Source organism: Cavia porcellus, unplaced genomic scaffold (genome assembly GCF_034190915.1).
Source record: "Cavia porcellus strain 051 isolate PalLab524CR breed Dunkin Hartley unplaced genomic scaffold, mCavPor4.1 scaffold_26, whole genome shotgun sequence".
Taxonomy (NCBI): Eukaryota; Metazoa; Chordata; class Mammalia; order Rodentia; family Caviidae; genus Cavia; species Cavia porcellus.
The window spans coordinates 8,462,177-8,487,021 of NW_026947509.1; the positions used below are offsets into that span (position 1 = coordinate 8,462,177).

The 24,845-nt window shown below is 40.2% G+C and overlaps 1 protein-coding gene across 2 annotated transcripts in view; it reads right to left on the reverse strand.

Moving 5' to 3' along the window:
- Spata17 (spermatogenesis associated 17) overlaps positions 1-24,845 on the reverse strand; it is a 201,362-nt gene that overhangs the window by 76,808 nt on the left and 99,709 nt on the right. For both annotated transcript variants that reach the window (XM_023566997.2, XM_023566996.2), the window contains 2 exons: positions 22,151-22,354; positions 16,687-16,835 (listed from right to left, as the gene is read on the reverse strand). In XM_023566997.2, coding sequence (XP_023422765.1) covers positions 16,687-16,835; positions 22,151-22,354 — 353 coding nt within the window. The remainder of the gene's footprint in view (positions 1-16,686; positions 16,836-22,150; positions 22,355-24,845) is intronic.

Below are 24,845 nucleotides of genomic sequence, written 5' to 3' on the forward strand. Positions count from 1 at the left end.
ATAAAAAAACATGGATGCATATTCTGAAGTATATTAAGTATTTGTACATGTAAATATCTACCTATCTATCTATATTCAAAAATATTTCGATGCTTTGTAAATAACCTTTGTCTATAAGGTAAAGAGTTAATTCTTTAATTCATAAATGGGACTTAACCAATCAATTATAAATAGCAAGACTGGAGGCCTTTGGGGGTAGAGTGCTTATCTAGTATGAATGCCCCAGTCCCCAGTAATGCAAGAAGAAAAAAAGTATAAGTAGCTATGAAAACCCTAAAAATCACAAATTGATAGGTTCAGATAATTATCAGTTAGTTTCAAAATGTTATCTTTTACAAATTTAAAATTTATAGTTAGTTGTACTTTATATTGGTAATGAATAGTTTTTAATTAGCTGAGCCCTATGTTAAAGAGTATGAATCAGTCCATTTATTTTTATAACCTTACCAAGAATACAGATCTTTCCAAAATTCTTCAAAACAATGCACAGGTATAATGGTTACATATCAACAAATCATTACACCAGCATCTGGGCAGTGATAGAAGAACTGGTAACAGCCTCACAAAGCAAAAGTCACTTTAGCTTCAGGTATAATGGGCCTATTTTAAATATACTATGAAGTCTTTATAGATCAACAATTAATGTACATAATGCAACTTTCCAAATAACAGCATCAACAAGTTATTTGGTTTTTTCCTTTTAACTTTCATTTTCTTCCTTTTCATGTAGTCCCACTACTTGCAATTTTAGGTTTTCCATCAACTCATTCACTTCACTGATAGTTGATTCAAATCCTCAAATCATGAACTTCTAGTGCTCATTTCTTTAAACCTTAATTCTTCAACCCAGCTGCCAAGCTCCTCAGCATGCATTCGATCTGTTCAGTCTTCTGCTGCCTCCACCTGCCACTCCTTTAGGGCTATCTGCTTTCCTGCTTTCCTCTCCCATCTCATCCCCACCTCTGGGCTCCTCCCCACAGGATGCAGACCCACGCATGACCCAATAAACACACATTACATGACATGCTTTTACACACTGAGCACATTGTAAGACACAGCACTGTGATTTTAGAAGACCCGGTAGACTTACGTGGACCTGATCTTTGACTAGGACTTCAGAATGCAGCAAAATAAAAGCCAGTAGAGTGCCTTAAATCATGTGATGAGTGTGTGCACAAGAGGAAGGTGTGTGTTTGCTCGTGCATGCGGGGTGGATGGGGGTTACTGGCAGGGTGTGAGGGAGGAAGTGTGGAGAGATCATCTTCCCACCAGAGCTGAGGCGAGACAGACAGCAGAGTTCACCCAGCTAGGAAGTGGTGGAGGCTGCTTTAGAAAAGAAAATAACACTGACACAGATTGGAGTTGAGTTAGGACATAAACATGAGTGCTAAAGGCACAAAAAAGGGCTCAACATAGCTACAAAATTGAGTTATTTTGAAGGAAGCAAAGTAGATCAGAAAAGCCTTAGAGTGGAGATGAGATACCTACTATTATGGAGAATATATGCAGTGATATATTATAGGTCTTCATATATTGCAAAGGATTTTTCTTTATTTTTACGTAGATATGAATTCTGACTGCCCAATAGAGTACTCACCCAAACTGCAGTAGATTCTGTCTTGGGTACATTATTTCAAAACTGAACATAGTGGTAGTGATTTATCGATATTAAGATTCATGACTATGGAACAGGTCTCAGACACCAACGTGTCATAGATCAGCCCACTTTCTGTGGAAGGGCTTCCAGTACAATATACACACTAAGCAAAGAGCAGGGGAAAGGGACGTTTTATTACAAGTTAGGAACTGGACTGCAGACTGCAGTAAATTCTCCAGCGAGCTCTTAGGGAGCATACATTTATGTCTTTGTGTCTACACTTGAGGCAGCAGTTAGTGAGCTATGGTGAGTTTCTCCCAAAATTTACAGCAGGGCTCATAGAAACCGAGGCTCTCATCTGAGCATTGCTCCCAGACCCGGCTTCTGTGCCGTAGCAGCAACCCAGAACCAGCTGTGCTGAGAAAGCACAGTTGCCCCTCCAGGGAGAGAGGGCTTCCCCTCTCCCCACTGGCCAGTAGGAGGGAAAGGAGACCCCTGCCAGGACTCTCCCCCAGTAAGCAGATCACAGGGACAACTTTTCACTGAAATCCTGAGAAGGCAAGAGAAACTTTCTAGAAAGAGGAAAGCTGTGTCACCTGGACCGTGGTCCCTGGAGACCTAGTGCAATAACCCTCTTCTGCCTTGAACTGAATAAAGGAAGATGATGAAGGGCAAAGGAGGTGAGGGAGCCACGGGAGCTTTAGGTTCCCTTAGAGAGCTCCTCAGAGTACTGAAATCGGTTCTCTAGTTTGTCATCCCTAAGAGTAAGTGCTGACATTTGGCTCTAGAAGGTCCACCGAAGGCTGTGTGTTAAGCATTTATGTCTCAGTGTGGTGCTATTGGGAGTGGTGGGAACTTTAAAGGACACAGTCCAGCAGGAGGCTTCGGGTCTCAGGGACATGCCTGTAAAGGGGATGCTCCTGGCCAGAGGTGATGGTTTTCTCCACCATACGTTCCTGTCATAACACGCTACCTTAATCCCAATTGCAATGGGCAAACTGACCATGGACTGAGTCCTCTCTGACTGTCAGCCACAATGAACCTTTCATCTTTTTAAGTTGATTATTGGAGGTATTCTGTTAGAGTGGTGGAAAGCTGACTAACACAAGGCTTGATGACTTGATTCGTAGTTATTTAAATCCACCAGATATGCATTACATAACTAGTCTGTTGAAACATTGTGATACAGTCTGCGTGGCTGAGAAGAGGTAAGTAGGCGGGGTGCCTCACATGAAGACTCTTAAAATACAAACAGAGGGGAAAACAAACCCAGAAAATTAACTATAAGTGTTTAAAGGTGAAGGAGTGAAGTTTTATGATAGAGATAAAACAATACAGTCTAAGATCAGTTCTGAGGACAGCATCTAATTTGGGCTTGAAGACAAGAGTTAGATTTCAGCAGGCAGAAATGAGACTTGAGGAACAGGATGCAGGCAGGGGACCTGTGTGTGCAGAAGCTGAGACAGAAAGACTGGAAGGTGAACATGGGGTCTGGCAGGGGTGCAGGTAACTCAGGAGGAAGTGAAAATGGGAAAAGTGCTCTTCACATCATGCACGGAAGGACCCCAGCAGAACAAGTTAGGTTGCACCAATTTCCACTCTTCATGCTCAGCGTCTCTCGGGGGTGGGGCAGCTACCCCAGTGACACACATGGGTTGCTAAGCCCCACAGCCATCTTGAGGGTCATATGCTGGCCCTCTTCTGAGCCGGCACAGTGTGGACACTGCATTTGGGAAGGTCGACAAGCACTGTGGACCAAGCAGGCGGCCCATGAGCACATCCCTCCCTCCCAGCCACGTCACTGCACCGCTGACTTTAAGAGCCTTCACGCCGAGCCAAGTCTGGCATTTACCACCCTTCACTGGAAGAGATTTCTTATTTGTGAATTACAAAATCAATATAGGACTCTTTCATAACTGACTATTGAGTAATTCACCTTTTCAAGTGAGAAAAGAGAAACATACCTTCCCACTGTTTCGGAGTGTGCATAAAATTACTTAATTTTGAAGTTTCAAACATCATGCTTTATAGGTGAGAGAATAATGCAATGAGACCATGGTGTAGCAAATAAAGTATTATGAATTTTTCTAATTTAGTATCTGAGTAATTAAATGCACTCAAGTGATAGTTTGCAAAGAATGAATGGGTGAAATCCACTGTAATATAGCAAGAAACATTTACTCAATTATTCTTGAGGGCTTTTGTTTTTGTTTTTTGGTACTGGAAATTGAGCTCACAACCTCGTGCTTGCCAGGCAGGTGCAGTGCTGCTGTGCTATTTTCCTGGCCCCACTCAATTATTTTTAAGACTGAAAATAAAAATAAGATGAAACTGAAAAAAAATACTAAGAAAGTCAAATATCTGGGCTTGCCCCACATCCAGGGAAGTGGTTCCAAACTGTGGTTTGTGGCTGAGGGGTGTCCATGGCCAGTGAGACCATGAGCTCGATCTTGTTCATGTCATTTCCTAAGCCTAACACACTGCCTGGCACATAGGAGGCCTGCAGTATTTGTTAAATATGTGAGCTCCTGCATTTGCAAGTACTGCATGACATAATTTCCTCACTCATGCTTGCAAAAAAGAAAGTCTATCTGAGGTTGAGAAACTCATTAATGTCAAAAGTCTGTTTGACCCTTTTTAACGGAATTTTTCACAAATTGATCTTGACAGATAATTCATTAACACCTCTTGACCAAGTGTTTCCAGGGACATAGTTTAGAAACTACTGTTCACTTTAAGAAAGAGACAAAAAGGAGATGTGGACTTATTTCTAGGACTGCTGGTGTATGTAGAAACACCAAAGAGTAATCACAGTTGACCCACTGGTTTTTGGTTGACAAAACCAAAAATCACTTGAAATCACTTGAAGTTGAAAATCACTCAGTGACAGTGATTTTCTTCTTCCAATGTACAAATACAAATACAAATAAAACCTAGATCAAGTGCAGGAGTCAAAAATCCTACATATGAAAGACACTGAACACCTACTATTTGTCAAATACTGCTCTAAGTCCTATAATGCGGAAGCCCTGAGTTCTGCACTTGAGGAACATGGCACTAAAATGATCTGTCTGGCAGGACTGGTTAAGGAACAAACATGAGTCACACACGAGACCTGACGAGTCCGAATATTAATCGATTGTTATCATGCAAGACTGTGAGGCCTCTACTGCCGGTTTTCCAGATATTTAATATGTTGAAAATGTAGGTATTAAAAATACTTTATTATCACTTTTATTGCTTTTGATTATTTTTCAGAAGTGTACGGGATCCCAAAAAGCATACTAAGTTATACGCGACTCACACAGCTTGCAGCATTTGATGTCTGCCTAAGACATCAAAGTCCCTGACAAGATAAATTATATCTTAACTACTGGTAAGAATTCTTGTCGTATGAGATCTGATTATATGAGATCACCACATCACCATTAGTTATTCTTAAGAAAATATGAACATACCAAACATATACCAAAATGACATTAAAAGCAGAAAAATACAGATTCTGCAACATGTAGGGGCTAGATGTTAATTTGCAGCAAGATTCTAAAATGCATTATTTAAAACAACAGCCAAGAAAAGTGTCAAATATACATCTTGTGATGATTGTCAATTTTTATTTATTTACTTGTTTTGGTTCTGGAGGCCTTCCCAGTGAACTGCTTTCCCATCGCTCTTTAATTTTTCATTTTGAGACATCCAGCATAGCTAACTAAAGGAGGAGCCATGTCCTGGAAAGTCAGAGAAAACCAACTGAAAACACAGTGCCGGGGGCAGAGGAGGAACAAATGCGCAGATGCATTTTGAGACGGGGCTCACTAAGGGGCTGTGCTGTCCAGGCTGGGCTGCCCTGTCCTCTGCTTCCCAGCGGCTTTCCTCTGCCACGCCCTGCCGCCATGACACTGCAGTCTGGGAACCACTGACCATGGACCAAAACCTGAGCTGTGAACCGAACTTAACCTCTCCTTTAACTTACGAGTGTCAGGTGGTTTGTTCCAGCAACAGGAAGCTGACTGCTGACTAACACATCTATATATGAGATATGTGTCTATATGCCTGTGTATATGACACACACACACACACACACACACATATAAATATATATATATATACTATATTTACATTTATATGAGTAAATTTTTAGACAAGGCGTATTAGAAGTTTGGCAAAGAATTGGCCAAGTTCTTTAATTATTTCCTAAAGGAAATATTGTAGAAATAAGAACCAGGTAATAAACAGTTAAGGAAAAAAGCAAAAGCTGCCAATGTGTGACTTCCCAATATCCAAATCCAGCATATTCACTTTAGTCTTCAGTGAATGTCCCGCCTCCATCGAGCTGCTCATCACCCTCTACAGTGCGTTCTGCTGCCCTTTGCCATGCACAGCATCTCCTGGTTCTCTTCTTCGCTTTTTCAGCATCTTGACCGACTCATCGTTTCCTGCCAATAGCTTAAATTAACCAGAACCGCACATTAGAATCATCTAGGCATATTTTCCAAACATATATGCCTACTGAGCCGAACTATCTTTGATTGAGACTCAGGAATTCATATGTATATAATTTTAAACCCCAAGGTGGTGCAGTTAAGCAACCCTGACTAAGAACCACTGCCCTTACATTAAAGCAATTCCCAGAAATCTGTACTTAATCTTCTTTCTCTATAGTTTCTCCTTGGGGGAGCCATGCACCACCAAGGTTTTAATGATAAACCCTACACTGATGATTGCTAAATCTTTATCTCCATGAACAATGTCTTGCTTTAATGTAAGAACAGTATTTTCAAATGCTTGTCTGGAACATTTACCTAGATTCACAATAGGAACCCTCAAATAGAGCTACTGCAAAATAAACACATAGCCAGATCCTCTATCCTCTTAGCAAATCTGCAATGTTGGCTTGTTTTCCCTTCTAGATCCACAAGAGCATCCCTCTCTAGCCAGCCCACAAAGTCCAAGCCAGCAGGGGAAGGTGCTGGAGGACCCTCCTGACACTTGCAGGGCCTCATCAGTCAAGGTGTTCTTTCTCACAGCTCTCCTCTCACAAACCACCGCATTTCACACAGTGAGGCACACACTCCCCACACTTGCCTACTTTAACACATCCATTCATTTAACTAATATTCACTATTACAAGTCCTCTTTCCATCTGAACTCCAAGTCAGCCCTGTCCACACCAGGGACTAAAGCATCTCTATGGGCAGTAGAGCGATGTCTCTATAAGGTTGTGAACCGGATAGCTTTGCGATGTCTCTGCAGGTTTAAGTTTAAATACGTCATCATGGTACATATGGCCCTGCTTCCCCGGCTCCCATCGTACTGTCCAGCTCACTTCTGTCCCTTACAGGAGGTGCAACATTAAGAGCTAAGCTGCACACGGGAGCTCAGAGTGCAAACTGAAAGCTTGGGGAGCCGTGCACTTGGAACACAGGCACGGCTCTGACCACGCTGCCTGCGCTGGGCTGCTGTCTTTGTTCTACCCAGCAAACTTCTGTTCAGTCTTCGAGTTTCTTCCCATCCTCCACAGACGCTGGAACCCTAAACTGCAATGCACTGAGAATTGTCTGAGATCATATGAAGGTGTGACTAAACAGAGTCCAGAATGGGAAAGTGCACCTCAGTGTGAGGATGCATGTGAGTACAACACACAGAATATCTACCCTGCACCGAAAGTCAATCAATAAACCTTTCCTTGGTATACGTTCAGCAAAGTTTGAGGATGTGTGCTTAGAGAATGTCTAAACCTAACAAAAATACTAAAAGTGACTTTTAATAACTTGTTCGATTGCATACAATGTATGTATAACATCTCAGATATATCCCTTAAACCCCTCCAAGTGATCAAACTGTGTAGAAATCATAAATTTTAAATTTCTTTAGACTTAGATATCTATAAGAACCGAATTCTAGTATTCTGTCATCATTTATACAAAAAAAAAGGCCAGAGAATTTTGAATGGACCAAAAGACAGCACTGTTTTCTCTGCAAAACCAAAGTAATAAATGTCTGTTTTGTAGACAAATTCTAGAACTTCTTCATTATACACAGGCTTATTATCTATAACCACAGTGTTAGAAAGTACCAGAAATTCATTAGAAAAATTAAACTGGAAGAGCAAAGGCAGTGCTTTGTAAGTTTCCACCGGAGATTAGCTAGGAGAGGTGAAAGAATGCTGGATCAAAAGAGGGTAATCACGCTGAACCGAGGCCCCAGCACCGCATGTAAAATATGACTTGTGCAGCAACTCGCTCTCCTCTGACTGCTTGTTTGGAGTAGGCTGTGTTAATGGGGTTAGCTAATTTAGTATTTTAACTTAAAAAGGTTCTGCTGATTAATAAATGCTGCACACTGGGCTAGTAATTAAAATAAAAGGAAGAGTTACAAATAAAAGTTGAATTGCTAAGAAAGTACTATCTGAAAGTATGTGATAATCCCTATTTATCATAATACAATAACAGTTCAGAAAATATGCAAATCGTAAAAGCCCAAAGTGTTTGAAAAATCACACAAGTCAAAAAAGTTTCTGCGATGTTTCATATTTTCTTTCCACTACTATTTAATGATAAATATAACAAGATCTTATCCATATCAACCACTTTAAATGTTCCTTTTAAAACTGTTATTTTGAGCTAACTTCTTAATCTTTCCCACAACATTTTTCCAATAGCAATCCCTGTGAATGGTACTCATACTTCATTAGGAACACTATTTTAAAATTCCTAAAACTGAGTATTCGAACATTTACCAGGACTCTTATGTAAGACAAGTTACAAATTTGCAGGAATTAAAAGCATATAAAATTCATAGGCAATGGATATGTTTTAGTTTCAGCAGCTTAGAAAAGCTCACAAAGTTGAGATACTAGTTCTTCTTTGCCAGTAAATGTTTTTAGGATGCCTCTTACTTCACCTGCCCTGAACAATTTTCAGGCAAGTAACACACAGAGACAGTTACTGAATTGTCTGCATAAGCCTAAAATACAATATACTGCTACAACCCAATTGAATCAAGAACACCTCTTCACAGGTCAAGCCACTCTCATACAGTCTAATCCTCGATTTCTACATGCCAAACCCACAAGCAGATCTTCAATCTTTATGATGCGAGGGTCTGGGTTAGGGTTAGGGTTGGGGTTAGGGTTAGGATCTGAGTCTGGGTCGAGGCAAGGGTCAGGGTCAGGTTTATAGTTTTGCTCAGAATTATAATGGGCCTAAGTATGAAAATCTGATGCAGAAAGAACTTTAGGGCAAAACCTTGTACTTGGTTTTTCCTTTGCTGCTAGAGCAAACTACCATAAATCTAATGGTCTCAAACAAGAACTTGCTACCTTCCCACACCCAAGGTGAGCCATGTGAGAGGAGCCACCTCGATGAGCTCATGTGAAGGTGTTGTCACCTGTGTGGCTCGTGCAGGGTCTCAGGGAGCATCCACTTCCAAGTCTTCTTGAGTTCTACAGGTTGTGTACTCTCTGGCTGAGGCTCTTGTACCCCATCTTCAAAGGAACCACAGATGGGTGAAGCCCACCTCCCATGGCATCACTCTGGACCTCCAAAAATGTAGATCTCTGTTTATTCCTCCACTTGAAAGATGCTCATGATCACCTGAGTCTCACCCAGAGTCCAGGATGATCTCTCCACCTAAAACCTCCTTCATTAATCACCTCAGTTTATGACAGGAAGTGAGATTCTCGGGTCCCTGGGAATAGAACACATGGAATCTTTGGGGGCCTTTTTTCTGCTTGTCTTCACCAGCTGGAACTGATTTCTGTTGCAGTATCCAAAATCCACTCTACTTGGATTCATTCATAGTCTGTGTAGTATGGACTACTGCATTAGGGTAGGATGCTTAGAGTTACTAGAAGTTACAATAGTCTCTCTCCCGTTGCCAGTTCCACTTTCCAGATTCTTAGTGAGCTGTGGTGTGATATGAAATTGCAGAAATAAACATTCAGTAGTTTTCAAACTTTGCACCCACCTGAGGGGTGTGATGCAATTTCTTCTGCCATTTCTTCCCCAGTCCACCCAGGACAGAGTCTTTGCTTTGTGTACAGCATCCGTGCAATGTGGCCACCTGCCTGCTGGTTCCCACACTGACACACTTAATCACTGCTGTGCTTTTGAAGCATGCTGATATTAGGTAACGCTAGCATGAGTCAATTATGACCCCAAAGCATAAGAAGAGTGAAACCAACCACTGAGACATGCCACAAAGAAACTGTGGAGTGCTGCCTTCAAAGGAAATCACACACGTTCTGAGATTAATGAAGAAAGCACATTGGACAGGGAGCGTTTTACTTAAAACTCCCTATGGCTTTTATCATTCCCTGGAGGTCATGAAATGTATCCTCATGGGTTAGCGTAGACTCCTTCATTGACACACAAGATTTCCTACCTCTCATAAAACTTTCAAGAGCCTCTATGATATCTGTAGCATCTACTGATCATTCCCCACCTCATTCCATCTCTGCAGTTTAATGAGTAAATTAAGCTTTAACTCTGATAGCTCGGATTCCACTGTAATCTCTCATTTCTTGAACCTCTTAATAATAACAACTTTTTTAAAGCCCATTTTATCTAAATAAGTTGCATGGTCCACTTTTACATCTGAAAATACTCCTTGAAGTGTTCTCTGCTGAAATTTCCAACCTTAGGATTCTCCTTCACAGCCATCTCTCATGAAAAAGTAGAACTTACAGAACATTCTGCCATATTTAAATAAAGGAACATAAATACATATAATTGTATATGCAAGCAAAACTGCTGGATGGACATGTAAGAAATCACTGGCAGCAGTCTCCCTGGAAAGCATAACCGGATCACAGAATAATGTTTAAAGTTCTTACAATAAATATGTGCTATGATATCAATTTTTTAGAAAGTAAGCACAAAGCCTTTTGCTTTATTTTTTTTAGTGCATTTGAGGAGACTGAGTAAACTAATGGAGTAGGCAGCTGCTTATGGAAAGGGGAGAAGTGGGGACCCTGAAGAAAGGGAATGATTCAGTCCCCGGAGCTCAGAGCTCCTTGGGGGATATGGAAAGATCAACTGCAGGACCAAGGCTGGCTCAGATCTGGAAGGTCCTGTCTGATGCAAAGGAATTAAAATTTGTTTTTATAAAAGGGACTGAAATCAAATCATTGTGGCTGAATAATAGTATCACTGAACTTCATTTGTATTGGTTCCTTGGCCTGGAAGCTTTTCACAATAAAAACTGGTCCAAATTGCCATCATTCTGTTAATGTTTCCTACCAACATTTTTTTTTTTCACATCATCAACTCAGTTTAGCTCCTTTCACGTCTTTACCAAAATCTTGCAGGCAAAGATTTTTTTACAAGATCCAATTATATTCTATTTCTTTTAAGAACACTTCCCTTGTGTAAATAAGGATTATGTCTGTGGTAAAGCACTTGCCTAGAATGCACAGGCAGAGGCTTTGATCCCTCAGCACAAAAATGAAGGAAGAGAACAAGGAAGGAAGGAAGAAATGGAGGGGGGGAGGGAAGAAGGGAGGGCAGGTAGCAGGGAGGGAGGAAGGAGGAAAGAGAACGGAAAGAAAGGGAAGAGAAGGGAAGGGAAGGGAGGGGAAGGGAGGGGAGGGGAGGGGAGGAGAGGGAGAAGGAAGGCCATTCTTTTAAACCATCAAAGAATATAAAATATTCTTCATTTAAAACAACACCTTGTTAAGCCAGGCCTGGTGGTGCACTTAAGGAGGATAAGGCAGGAAGATTGCAAATCTGAGCTCAGCCTGGGCAACTTAGTACTTGACTGAGACCCTGTCTCAAAAAATAAAAAAGGGCTGGGGATGTAGCTCAAAGCAAAGGCTCCGCTTCAGTTCCCAGTACGAAAACAAGTCTCCCAACATATAACCAATTTATGAAGCACACAGGAATTCTCACTTTGAATCCCATTAGGTTTTCCAGTTGGGTTTCAATCTACCACATGCTATGAGAATAGAGACCTCTTTCTAGCTACTGCCCAGACCCTAACAGCGTTTCAGACATTCAAATATTTGTTAACACCCTCCAGTTCTGCACACCTTTCTGTACAGGGGATCCTTGACAAATATGAATTATTTAACTTCCTAGCTTCTTACAGATAGACACATGAATAAGAAAAATTACTATTTTCAAGAAGGTATGAGAAAATGGGATGCGTTTCTATAAGAACAAGAACAAAAAGCCAAACTTTCAAGTTAACTTCCAGATAAACTTCTATAACCCACACTCTGTGTAAACTATTATTATTCTGCTTTTATGCTTATCTTGGAGAATATAGGAGACAAGGGATTTCACCTTCAGGCTGTGAGTAAGAAGCATTCTGCCCCTGTCTACAGGTATCTGGGAACTTACTGTGATCTCCCCAAACCGATGTGTCCAAGTCCTGATCCCTAGTACCTCGGAAGGCGACCTTAGGCAGAGTAGAGTCATTGCAGACGTACTAAATAAGGACAAGGTCCTGCTGGACTAAGGCGGGCCCACCCAGCGAGACTGGTGTCCTCCTAGAAAGGGAAACACAGGCACAGATGTGCACACAGGGAGGACCCACGTGAACACAGAAGCAGGAACTAGCAGCCCGCCGTGGGAGCCAAGGAAAGCCAGACTTCAACACACAAGCAGAAGCTGGGAAAAGGCACAAACACATTCTTCCTCACTGTCCTGAGAAGAAACCAAGCCCACCAGCTCCTTGGCTTCAGGTCGCTGGCCCACAGAACCATAAGGCAATGGCAGGTTTCTGCTATTTAAGCTTCTCCATTCCCGGCACATCGCTATAGCAGACTTAGCTGACTCCTGCACTCAGCAAGGCTGCGCTGCAGCCAGCCGGAAGCGAAGCCCTTTGTGAAGTTAGTGCACTGGGGTTTATGGAGAGCTCTGCTCACAGCCAAGGCTTTTGGTTCTACATCCGCACTATCTCCTGAATCTGCTTTAGTGTCTTACGTGCAGAATGCTGATGCTAGATAATAATTTTGTTTGAAGAGCTTACTATGTTTTTGGTGCTTTATAGTCTTTATCTCATTCAGTCTTCCTTACCATCTCTTAAGGAAATGTTTCCTTCTTCCTTACGAACAGGGAGGTTGGGGGTCAGTGAGGCTACAGTACTTTCCTAAGATCACCTGCTGCTGTGCAAAGAAGCTGAGTTTGGAGCTGACAGAGATCCATTCCAAAGCTTCTCTTCCTTCTACTCATGCACAGAACCCTTTTCATAATGGTATGGAAACCAAACCGTTAAATATATCAGAGCCTCACATATAATCCTATTCTTTAAGCCAGAAGATTAAATTAAAGGCCGTATTTCCCCAGGTGTGTACAGGGAGTTTGTGAGTGAGTTCATAGGATGGTAACAAACATACTGTCTTATTTCCTTATGGGTAAAGTTGATAATGTGGCCATGGAACCTCTGAATGAAAAAAAAAATCTCTGGGGTAGGTTACATGTTTTCCCAATTTCTGCATGGAGTTTTTATCAGCTGAGATATAAACTCTAAATTTTAACATGTCTTTCACTCCACAAAGTGTAATTACACATTAATCAATATGTGAAAACCAAAGTAGATTCAGAAGTGCTACAAAATCAGTGTTTTGATTTTGCTAATAGTGGAATTATCTTTAGGCTAATTGTTAAGACCAAATGCTTTGCCTCATTGCTAAAAATACATGATTCTGCACCAATCAGTAATTTCTTCACATTTCTGTTCTGCTTCTGACTGGTTTGATAAACTTAGATGTGTTTCCTTCTCTGCAAATAGGAATGCTACAACATTACAGAGACTAAAGATACTCATGCCGTATGCAAAATCTAAATTGAGCTCTTTCTCTAGAGATCATATTGATCTCTGATCTTTGTAGGCTTATCAAGGAAAATATTAAGAAAGTTTATCAAGTACAATTGATATATAGCGATTTCCATACATATATGAATGAAAACATCAATAATCACCTCAATTATTTCAGCAACTAATCTTGTTATTTTACAAACCTCTGCATGATTGAATGTATAAAAATAACTCCGAGTGATTTAACACAGTAGATATTTATCACTACGTTGCATATTTTGCTTCACTAAGGCAGCATTAATCTTTTATAATTTCTAAGGTAAAACACATCTACCTCCCAAAATTAATTGGAAAAAAATGTGCCTTATTTTTTCATTCATTGTACGTTGGTTAGCTCAATAACTGCTGAATCGGAATGTCCTATAGCTAATTGTTTCCACTTCAAGCAATTACTATAAAATATTTCATAAAAATTACTTGAGATGCTTTCCAATTTTTCATGTCAGTTCATGTGAAATTTTTCAATGGTCTTTTCAGAAATATATGATTACAATACATTTAAGACTGTGACATACATATCTGACTGAGAAAATGATCTAAAACCCACTGTGAGTGCTAAGAGGTAATTCTAGTTTCGTTATGTAACTAAACAGACTTTTAAATGTATTTCACCTAACAAGTATGCGGTGATCTTCTTTGTCTCTTTTGATTATTCCTGGTTTGAAGTTCACATTGTCTGCAGACAAAAGAGTTACTGCTGTTTTTTTCTGGGTTCCTGTTACATGGAATATTGTTTTCCATCCTTTGACTTTCAACCTATGAATTTCTTTTTTATTCTATACAACATATTGTTGGATCTTGTTTCTTGGTCCATCTGCCAGTCTGTGTCTTTTAATTGGTGAGTTGAGGCCATTTACACTGATGGCTGTAACTGATACGTACTGGCTTATCTCTGTCATATTTTCCTTCTGCTGGTTCCCTGCTTTCCCTCTGTTTAACTGCTTGTCCTGCCTGGTGGTTTCTTTCTATTGTTCTTCTTGGAATTGTGGTCATTTTTATCTCTGTCTAGAATATTTTTCAGTACTCTTTTTAGGATTGGTTTGATGGTCAGAAATTTCTTCAGTTGTTCTTTGTCCTGAAAGTATCTTATTTCTCCAATAATTTTGAAAATATTGTGAAAGGGGAAGAAACTGCTCAGGAGAAAGAACAACTGGGATGGGGGAAAGGAGGGAAAGAAAGGAGGGAAAAGAGAATATATATATATATATATATATATATATATACATAAGATAATTATGCTACTAATTTCTATTCATTGAATAGAACAGTTTGTGCTCATATTGTTTGATCAAGTTTTCATGCCTATTTTGTAATATGACAACTACTTTAAAGATGACAATACACAACATGCTAACCATTGTTAATCTCCTATTATCTTGTTTTAAAATTCTGTATCATTGCTTTGATTGCTTTTTCTCTTTAAAGTAAAAAATATTTTATATTATTGGTAATTACATTTCAATAATTAAAGTAGTTGATCAATTTAAATATTTGATTTGATTGTTAATATCATCTGTACAATAATCAAATTTTACTGGAAAACAGTTATTGGATACTATATTATCAAATATACCTGTTCATTCTACAACTATTTATTTCTGTTCTCAACAGATAGTGGTGGGCATTTTCCTCAGTAATCCACACATATCCCAATAGTAATGCATATAAGTATTATTTTTCTCTTTTTAAATTATGCAGTTGTTCTAAATTTACTTTTTACTCCCAAAGTAAACATATTGAACTAGTTAAAATGTATCTCATTATTATTCTTATATAAATTAGTATTATGTACCATGTATTATATGGTAATAAGGACCTGGTTTATATTGTGCAAATAGTCATAGCTAAAATTGACAAGTTTTTACATTATGTTATAGTAGATACAAAAATTCATACTAATAATTCATATTATACTAAAATTATTACATTGTAATTATAATAATTTGTGTTATAATAACATAATCATGTCATTATCATTTTGTATATAAATAATAATAATGACTTATCATAAGATACATTGCAATTATAATTGCATGATAGGTTACAGAGTGCATTAACAAGACCACTCTGGAGTTTAAATGATCTATTTATAAATGACATTATGACTCTATTGATGACAAAGTACCTTAAGAGGGTGAAAGTACCTGGGGGAAAGATGTGCATATTGAGACCCAAATCACTGTTAATAATTTGAAACTGTACATGATGTTAGATAATTCCTTATTTCTTCTGTCACCTTCCTGGGTCCTAAACCAATCTCCTTTGTTTCATATAATTTATTAAAAAATAAGGTAATATAATTACACCGAAATGGAATTTAGTGCAAAGAATATTTTCGTTCTGCTGGATGTTACTGTAGGAGCATCACAGACACATATGTGTGCTTTAGGTAATTAAGGACTCCGCCTTCTCAGGTGCATAGCTGTCATGACTTAAATCACTCGTCTCTCTTTTTTTACCTTTGAGAAGTATACACACACATATTTTCTCTTTTGAGTAGTATACACGTAGTGATCAAAAAATATAGTCAGTTTAAACAAATTTGACCACAGCCGTAGACACACAGCCACTGGTCCCCTCAGGAATACCCCATCTTTGTTTCCACTTCCTATAGCAGATGTGAGGTCCTCACCCCTGGGTGTGCGATCAAAGCTTTGAAGAACCGCAGCTCTTTCCTAGGCCGAGCTGGGCTCCTAAACACACGACCCTGTGTCTTACCCCGCTTCATCACCGGGCCTGGCACTGTGGGACCTCGGCTGTTCCCCACCCTCAGTGTGACCCTGAAAGGTAAATGCTTTGCACTGATTTAGGCCACCGAGGCATCCACAGCAGCAGAAGCAGACACTCAGGAAAGAGGATCTCCCGAAGCCTTGGGGAAGTCACAAAGCCGTGGGAGAAGTGTTTCCCAAGCTAGGCGCAGGTCCTGAGGGGGTTCATGGCAATGCATGTGTTACTGCAGTAAATTCTTGAACATTTAAATATTTACCATATCTTTTATCACACCATGTGCACAAGAGTGTGTGTGCACTGCCGTGCACATGAGTGTGTGTGCACTACCATGCACATGCGTGTGTGTGTGCATGGCTGTCCACACTGACCTCATCTGCACTGTTTCTGTGTTGTCAAGCGCTTGCTTCTGAGCAGGTCAAGAGTGGCCTTGCCATCTGTCACAAAGGGAGCTTCCTTGATCACATTAGGGAATAAAGACCATTAGACAATTAGAGCCACAAGCGTGGCAGAGCCGCGTCTGCGGGTACAGGGCTCACATTTTGTCGCTGATGTTGTGCACCCACTCTTGCTTCCGGAGCTCCTTCCTGGCCTGCTGCAACCCATCCACTGAGTGCGTGGCTCGCAGCGTGGGCTCCAAAGGCTTGTAGCGCTGCTCTAATACCTCGTTGATATTTCGGAAAGGGCCCTGAGGAGACCAGAGGAGAGCAGACTTTACTATGGAAGGCTCTCTGGGCAGAGTGTCGACAATCAGGGCTGCTGAGCAGCCACAAAGCACAGCAAGCTTACGCATTTTTTAAAAGCACGATGGGTTCTTCTTTGAGTTAGGAGATACAGGGATATCAAAAACGAGAATATCACTTATCTTCAGTATTTTGAGCAAAATTGACTACATTAGAAATGTTTTGTATTAGGCAGGAATTTCCTAAGTGATACAAAAAGATTTTCATGCCATGACTCACAAACCTACAAGTTGTTTGGTTTACTAGCTTTCCAAAGTACGATTCTTCTAACACAACTTAAACACGATTCTCTCCCTTTTAAGAAAAATACTAGAAAACGAACTTGAGCACAGCTTTTCAAGAGCCCACCGATAAACAGAAATAGGAGAGCATGTGGAGTTTTTCATTAAATTAAAGCTTTTCAGTGAATGCTAATTTTTAGATTAAATGTGTAGCTACCTGTACAGAGAAAGCCCAAAATTCTAACGTATTTTTTTTTGTGTCTCTTGTTCTAACCTTTTTTTCCTGTTATTATGGAATAAAATGTAACTTTTTGATGATGTAAATACAAGACACTGTGAAGGGACTTAATATATCGTGCATGTAAGGCAGTGGTCACTTTTTCTACTTAGCTGAATCCTGTAGTTGTCTAATTACTACCACACTGCACACAGCCTGTGAATCCCGGATCACTTTCTTTCTCTCCCACCGTCGGGCCAGAGAGCAGTGATAGTAAAGAAAGATTTCTAGCCGGCCTCCTTCTCCTCAAATCCTCTTCTTTCCATAGGTTATCACTAACAAGGCACAGCTGGAGACACCGCACGCTCTCGGCAAAGACAGTGGGCTAATAAAAAGAAATGATTCACGCCTCATTTATGTTCACTTATGTTTTACATTAATAGAAACCAATAATAGGAACCAGTTACCATAAAAGTCATGGACCGTAAATAACACAAATGGCAAATAAGTATCATCCCGTACTTTTCACAGCTGGACAGGAGGACTGTGATATTTGAAAGTAGTTAATGGGTTTTTATTGGAACTTTGCTTTTTAAAGACACAGCCACATGATTCCAGGTGTGCTGGGAAGAAACTAATTTTTGTTTTAGCAGATTTATATTCTCGGACAGAGTCTATGGTTTAAAGAATTAATATGCAGTTGTGAAACTAGGCCTGTCTTTGTCACAGGTAAAGTATAATAATTATATCGTGAAGCAACTATCATGCTCAGGATGTCACTGTTCCTATTACTAGTTTCAAAAAGAGTGTAAAACATTTGAAATATAGTAGCATCAAAAAGCAAGAGAGCTGGGTGTTATGGCACACGCCTCTTATCCCAGCACTTGGGAAGCAGAGGCAGGAAGATCACCCCAACTTTGAAGCCACATGAGCTGCATAATGAGTTCAAGATCAGCCTGAAATACACAGTGAGACCTTGTCTCAACAATAAATAAATAAAATAAAAATAAAAGAACCGTCCACGCTAAGCCCTTGAAGGAGCGAGGACATGGAAGGATGGAATTCTTAGTGGCCATGCGCTGCCTTCTAATTCCCTGACAAATGAACAAGCACACATCTCACACTAGATGTACCTTACTGTCTATTCTGGAACTAATGCCAGTGAAACTAGGAAGTAAAACAAAAAGATCCTTGCTTAAGTAGCAACTTAGAGCGGAAGTAACTGTGGAGGTTCAGTGCGCCACACAGGCCCCAGCCACTTTGCCCACTTCCCTGTGTGCTTCAGTGCCCAGCCCATGTATTCATATTTAAGACAGATAGCGTCCTGTCCATGAGGAAATTAGCCTGTCTCCTTGACTGAGCAAGTTTCTTTCTGCAAAGCTGTGCTATTTGTGTTTCCTTTGATACCCTGAGATCACGTGATCATAAGGCACTCCCTGTGATGTGTGATCTCACATTTTGGAAATAGCTGCAAACTTTAGATCCACTCATTGCATTCATTTCCAATAACTAATCTCGAGGATCCACATCCCATGCAGGACTCAACATGGTATGATCCATCTTCCTGGATCTTAGCTTAGCACAATTTTCCAATATGTCAAAGAAATCACCTGGCCAGTGCATCACTCTGTTCAAATATTTTCACTTGAGCATAATTTTAAATATCCTCAATGATGCACTCAATTACTTTATTAATTGGGTAAATATAAGGAATGTGCATCAATCAAATAAAACAACATATGCATATATTTTTCCATATGGATCTATGACTTACATGCACCACTTATACATAAATTTTCACATGAATGTACAATATCTAAATGTATCTTTTATCTACCCATCTTCCAACCACGCATTTCTAAGACACTAAGTGCACGTGTGTACACACACACTTGTCCATGGAAGCGTAGAGGGAAGGAAATTTGTGCCCAAACTAGTGACGGCGGTGCTGAGAGAAGTGCGGTGACAGAGCAGAAGAGTGAACACACTGACGGGGAGCCACTTCCGGAAAGCACAAGAACAGCAAAGCAGCAAGAGATGCGGCAAGACTGCCGGACACCCACAAAGTGACGCTGGCTAGTGCTGCGAACATTTCACAGTGCAGTAACTGGGAGCGCAGGATCTCCCGGGATCCTAAACTGATTTCACTCCCAACACGAAATTACCCATTTCCTAAAAAGCTGCACAAAAACTGTGAATTCCATGTAGTACCAGTAACTATCTCAATATATTACAGCAGGCCGTGTGGATTATTAACTATTCAAAACATGGTGTTATAGCTAATACCTCAGCAATCATTGGGTGCTTAATATCACCATATTCAAAAATTGTGCGCTTAATATAAAAGCACCAGGACTAACGTTATTTTCTTTACAGAATAATAAATTTAATTGCCTATTTCCATGATTTGCATAAAAACCATTACTTGATCTAATAGAAATAAATAGCAATGTGAGTAATTCGAAATGGTAAAAATTCAGCTACTCACAAAATGCATTTTAAATTCCCATCTAAAGTATTTCCAATGCTTTAATTAGAATGTTGATATAACCTATTTAAGGGGAAAACAACTATATTCTCCTAAAGAAGTGGAAAGTCTCACATTCTCTCTAGTTCTGTCGTTGACTCCCCTCTGCCTTGCTATGGTTTAGGTGTGGTTTGTACTGAGCATTGACGTGCTAGAAGCCTGGTCCCCATAACAATGCCATGAAGAAGGGTTTGGTATGTGGAAGATGTTGGGCCATTGAAAGTGTCACCCTTGGGAGGGTTTAGTGTTGCTACGATGTCGGGGAATCTCATGAGTTCGCCCCTACTCACCCCTACTTTTCCATCCTCAGTCCTGTGGTTAGGTGTCCACAGTTTCCTTCACCTGAGCCCAAATGGACAGAGCTGCTTGGTGTTGGACTATTAGCCTCCAGAACTGTGTGTTAAATAAACTTCCCTTCTTTTTAAAGTACTCAGCCTCAGGTATTTGTTATTAAGATAGCCTGTTGGTGTAGCTCATAAAGAAGATGATGTATCAGCTTCTGTATATTATTTAGCTACACAGATTAGTTTAAGGGTAACTTAAAATACTGGCATAAGTGTGATTCCAAAGGAATCAGAGATGAAGAAAATATAGAAAGTGGTTCAGGGGAGAAATTGATCTCACAGATTTTCAGTTATTTTTTATGGCTTCTATAATGTAGCATTAGGCATCTATTAGTAGTACCAATTACCAGTTAGCAGTTTTGAAAAGGGAAAAATACACAAATAAAGAGAATTAAAGGCTTAAGTATAGACAGTGGAAAACAAGATACCAATAATTGTGGGAAAGTGGGTACATTTCTATTGGTAGAGGATGCGGTGCTCTGGCTGCAGGGCCAGCTCAATGTTGGGGAGCGACTGGTCTCTAGGGGACTCCTTGATCGCTGCCTGCTGGTTTTCACCACTTTGCATAATCTCTTGCCCTGGAATACGAAGCAGGTTTCTGCCTTTTCTAGCAAATGAAATATGGAAAAAATGATAGACTATCACATCACTGCTGCCATTAAATTCTAAAAACCTCAGTGGCTACCTTGTTTTGGGATGTCTCTAATTCCCAAACCTTTGTGATGCTTAAAATGGTATATAAAAAGACAGAGATCATCATCAGAATAGAGGCTAGACTAAATAAATATGATAATATATAAACAGTTTTGCATCCAAGACAGATTGTAGCAGAAGTTTACATTTTTACATAAAAGATCTAGATTTTAGGCAAAATCCATCTTTTAACTTCATACTGAGCAAACAAAATTCAACACCAAAGCAGCATTTGCTTAGTTCCTTACATACACTGTAAAAGTAACTTATATTTATTATTTAAAATTAGATTTTGATAAGAAATAACTTTCTTCTCATCGTGAATTTAAAAACAAACAATTGTTTGGATAGCAAGACATTTTCCATAGTGTAAAAATATCTACTCAAAGAATAGGAAAAAATATTTGCAAATCATATATCTGATATCAATATCCAGAATCCAGAATCCAGGTACTAATATCCAGAATATAGAAAGAGCTCCTAAAACAACATCAAAACTGACTCAAAACATAGGTGGAAGACTTGAGCAGACATTTCTCCAAAAAAGACACAGAAATGACCAATAAGAATATAAAAAGAGAGTTAACACCAGGGTGGCTAGGGACATACAAGTCAGAACTGCAAAGGGTTACCACGTCATATGCTTTAGGGCAGCCATGAAAAACCAGAAAATAGTAAGTGCGGGCAAAGACATACAGAAACTGGGGCATGTTGATAGGGCTGGAAAATGGCGTAGCCACTGTAGAAAACAGTAAAAATCAAAACAGAGCTACCAAATGATCTGGCAATTCCACTTCAAGAAAGATCTCAAGAGAAACAGGGTATTGTTGGCACAGCCGTATGCATGGTGACCCTATTCACAGCAGCTAAAAGACGGCAATAACCCAAAGGAAGAGACCAATGGTGCCATCACATGTAGTGGAGTTCGGTGCAGGTAAGCAAAGGAATTCTTCTTCCTATAATTACCTGACATGTGCAACAACGTGGCTGAAACCTAAGGCCATGCTGGTAGGAGAAATACGCCACAGCAAGGCAGGAGAAAGGGAATGGGGAGTTGCCCTGGAGCACTGAGCTTGGGTTTTCCGAGATGAAAAGAACTAAGAAGTCCTCAGATACTGCTGATGGCTGCAGAATAATTCAAAGTACTTAGTATCACTGCAGTGTATGCTGAAGAGCGGTTGTGATTCAGGCTTTATGTGATACACATCCTACCATAAGCAGAGGGAAAGAAGTGAGTTCCCACAGGTCTGGCCAGTACCTGACAGGGCTTCCTATTAATAGGAGGCAGGATATCAGAACGCGGGAATGACCGGGCACTGGTGCAGGCCAGCCAGTCGGTCAGGCCCACGCTGGGCTTCTGCATGACTCTCCGTCTCTGGGGAGCCAAAGGCTTTGCCTTCCGCAGCTGCAGCTCCCGAGGGTCTGGCTCTCTTCTGAACGGTGAGTTGTAGATACCTGAAATCTAAACCAGAAGACAGCAGTGTTGGTTTTTATCTGTGTCATAAAAGACAAGGAGATAAAGTCATAACCTGTACACATTCATACATTTTTTTGTTTTGTTTGGTACCGGGGAGAGAACTCAAGACCTCATGCTTACCAAGCAGGAGCTTTTGCCGCTGAGCTAAACTCCCAGCCCCGTGTCATACAGTTAAGGAATGTATGAACCACTCTGCTCCTTAGGCAGAAGTGGACCTCAGATTCACCTGTGAAGACTGCAAAGCTTTTCACACTTTGTCTCCCCTCTACAACAACATTGGCGTCTCTCAAGATTGAATAGGAAACACGTTGAAAACCACTGAGCTACATTTCCATCCACCACACACTGCATGTTTATGGAAAAGTAACAGAGGGCCTTAGGCCACTTACTTCATATTTTAACCCTAGCTTACTGTGCGGTGGTCCCTCTAAGTCAGTTTCATGACAGGAGGTGAAAGCATACAATGCTAGGACTCAATTCAGGTACAAAACTTGTCCTCAGTGAAAGTTTGGTTATTGGAATTATGAGTCCTTCCACACCCTAATGACAGCTATCTTAAGTCCTACACTTTGATTGTCAAAGAGGTAGCACATACGTAGGGTGTGCATTAGTCATGACTCGAAATGACGCCCTGGATAAGGGAGCATGTTAGGTGCTGTGCTCTGCAGTATAATGCGGCCCTGGCAGTTGGCGCTGTCACACACTGTCTCAAAATAGTCCATATCTACTTAGCACGACACCTGCCACACTACCGAGTTCCATAGACATGTGGTACAAATGCTAAGTTCAAGACTAGCAGATGTCTGCTTTCCGAAAATCAGATGTTATTTGACTACACAGATTCCATGGAACCGAACCTTGATAGAAGTACAATTGGAAGATATTTGATTTCAACAGAACCAAAATCAGATATCTATCTACATATTTGTACATGTAATTCTGGATGCATAAATACATACATGCATATGCATATTGATAGGGAAAAGTTACATTTTAAAGGTTAGCATGAGTTATGTGGTTACTCTGCAGATACTCTGAACTATATAAAGCATGCATCTACTAAGTCTATCTGTTGTTCCTAAAAATGTGCTTTTTTCTTAGGCCATTGTCCTATGAGCAAATATTCCTGATTATGTTTGTCTCAGCAATTCCAAAATATTAAGATTAACCAGGACAGCAGTCTTTGAGACTCTACTCAACAAAATTTTATATTTCTAATCTAACACTTCAGTGACTGTGAACATCAGTTCATGCTTGAGTCAATGTCCTCTCTTTAATGTTTCCTTAATAGTTTGGCGATATCGCCACCACTGTGTCTATCACATTGTTTCAGAGTTGTTTGTATGTGGATCACCTTACTGTAAACAAGCAGGTGGAGCCCAAGGATTTGCTCTGTTCTTGATATCTTTGCAGCCAAAGCCTAGCAGAGTGCTAGTCATAGCAGACACTCAAGACAAGGGGTGATCAAAACATATAGTGTGTTTAAATAAAAAAATTTATAGTTTTAAAGGTACATCACCATTAATCCTCCCCATTCTGGTCCCTTCTGAAACCTCACACACTCAGAGGCAGGGCTGCGGGAGTAACTGGATCTTGGCTGTATGACACTGGGTTTGTTCACTGCTTGGGTTAGCATGGATCTGGGTATGGATGATGGATTTACATAAGAGGGAAGATCCACCCTGGATGTGGGTGTGGTGTGACACCAACCAATAGTCTTTCAGTCTACACGGAATAAAAAGGGAAAAAAGGAAGGCTCACTTCCTGCCTCACATGCTGGGGACTATTTCCCCACTGCAGTGCCCATCTGCTGTGTTACCCTTCGAGCCAGCTGGCTATCAGCTGAAACCTCTACAAACTGTTAGCCAGAATATACTTCTCCTTTAACCTGGGGGTGTTGTTTTGTCCTAGCATAGAAAAGTAACTAAGACTCCCCCTCAAAACACTCCTATCTTTGAGCACACTTATCCCATCATTCGTTCCACTTTCTACAGCAATTCTGGAAGCCACCTTCGTGCATGTCTTTATGAGGCATGATCAAAAATATGGTGAATGCTGCTTCCAAATGACACCCAATGGACAGGCAACTTGCAAAAACATCAGTGTGTCTTCATCTGCCTTTTCATAGTGTCTGCCATCACGTGACTTCTGCGTCTCCCCCAAACTCAAAATGACCACGAAAGGTCAATATGTTGAATCCAGTCAGGACATCAAGGCAGCTATGGAAGTACAGCTAAACATAAATGACAGAGGACTTACACTACTTCAAAAAGTGGCAAAAGCAAGGGGATATATGTGCTGAAAATGAAGGGTGAATTTTGAGAGGGGTTCATGGCAATGTGTGTTTTATTATATTTTTTAAAAAGTTTAAACCTTGAGGTCTTTATCACATCTGACAGACAAATAAATGTTCATCTAAAACAACAATGTATAGCTCAGAAAAGCCCATAAAGCTATTTCAATGTTGCTTTCCAAA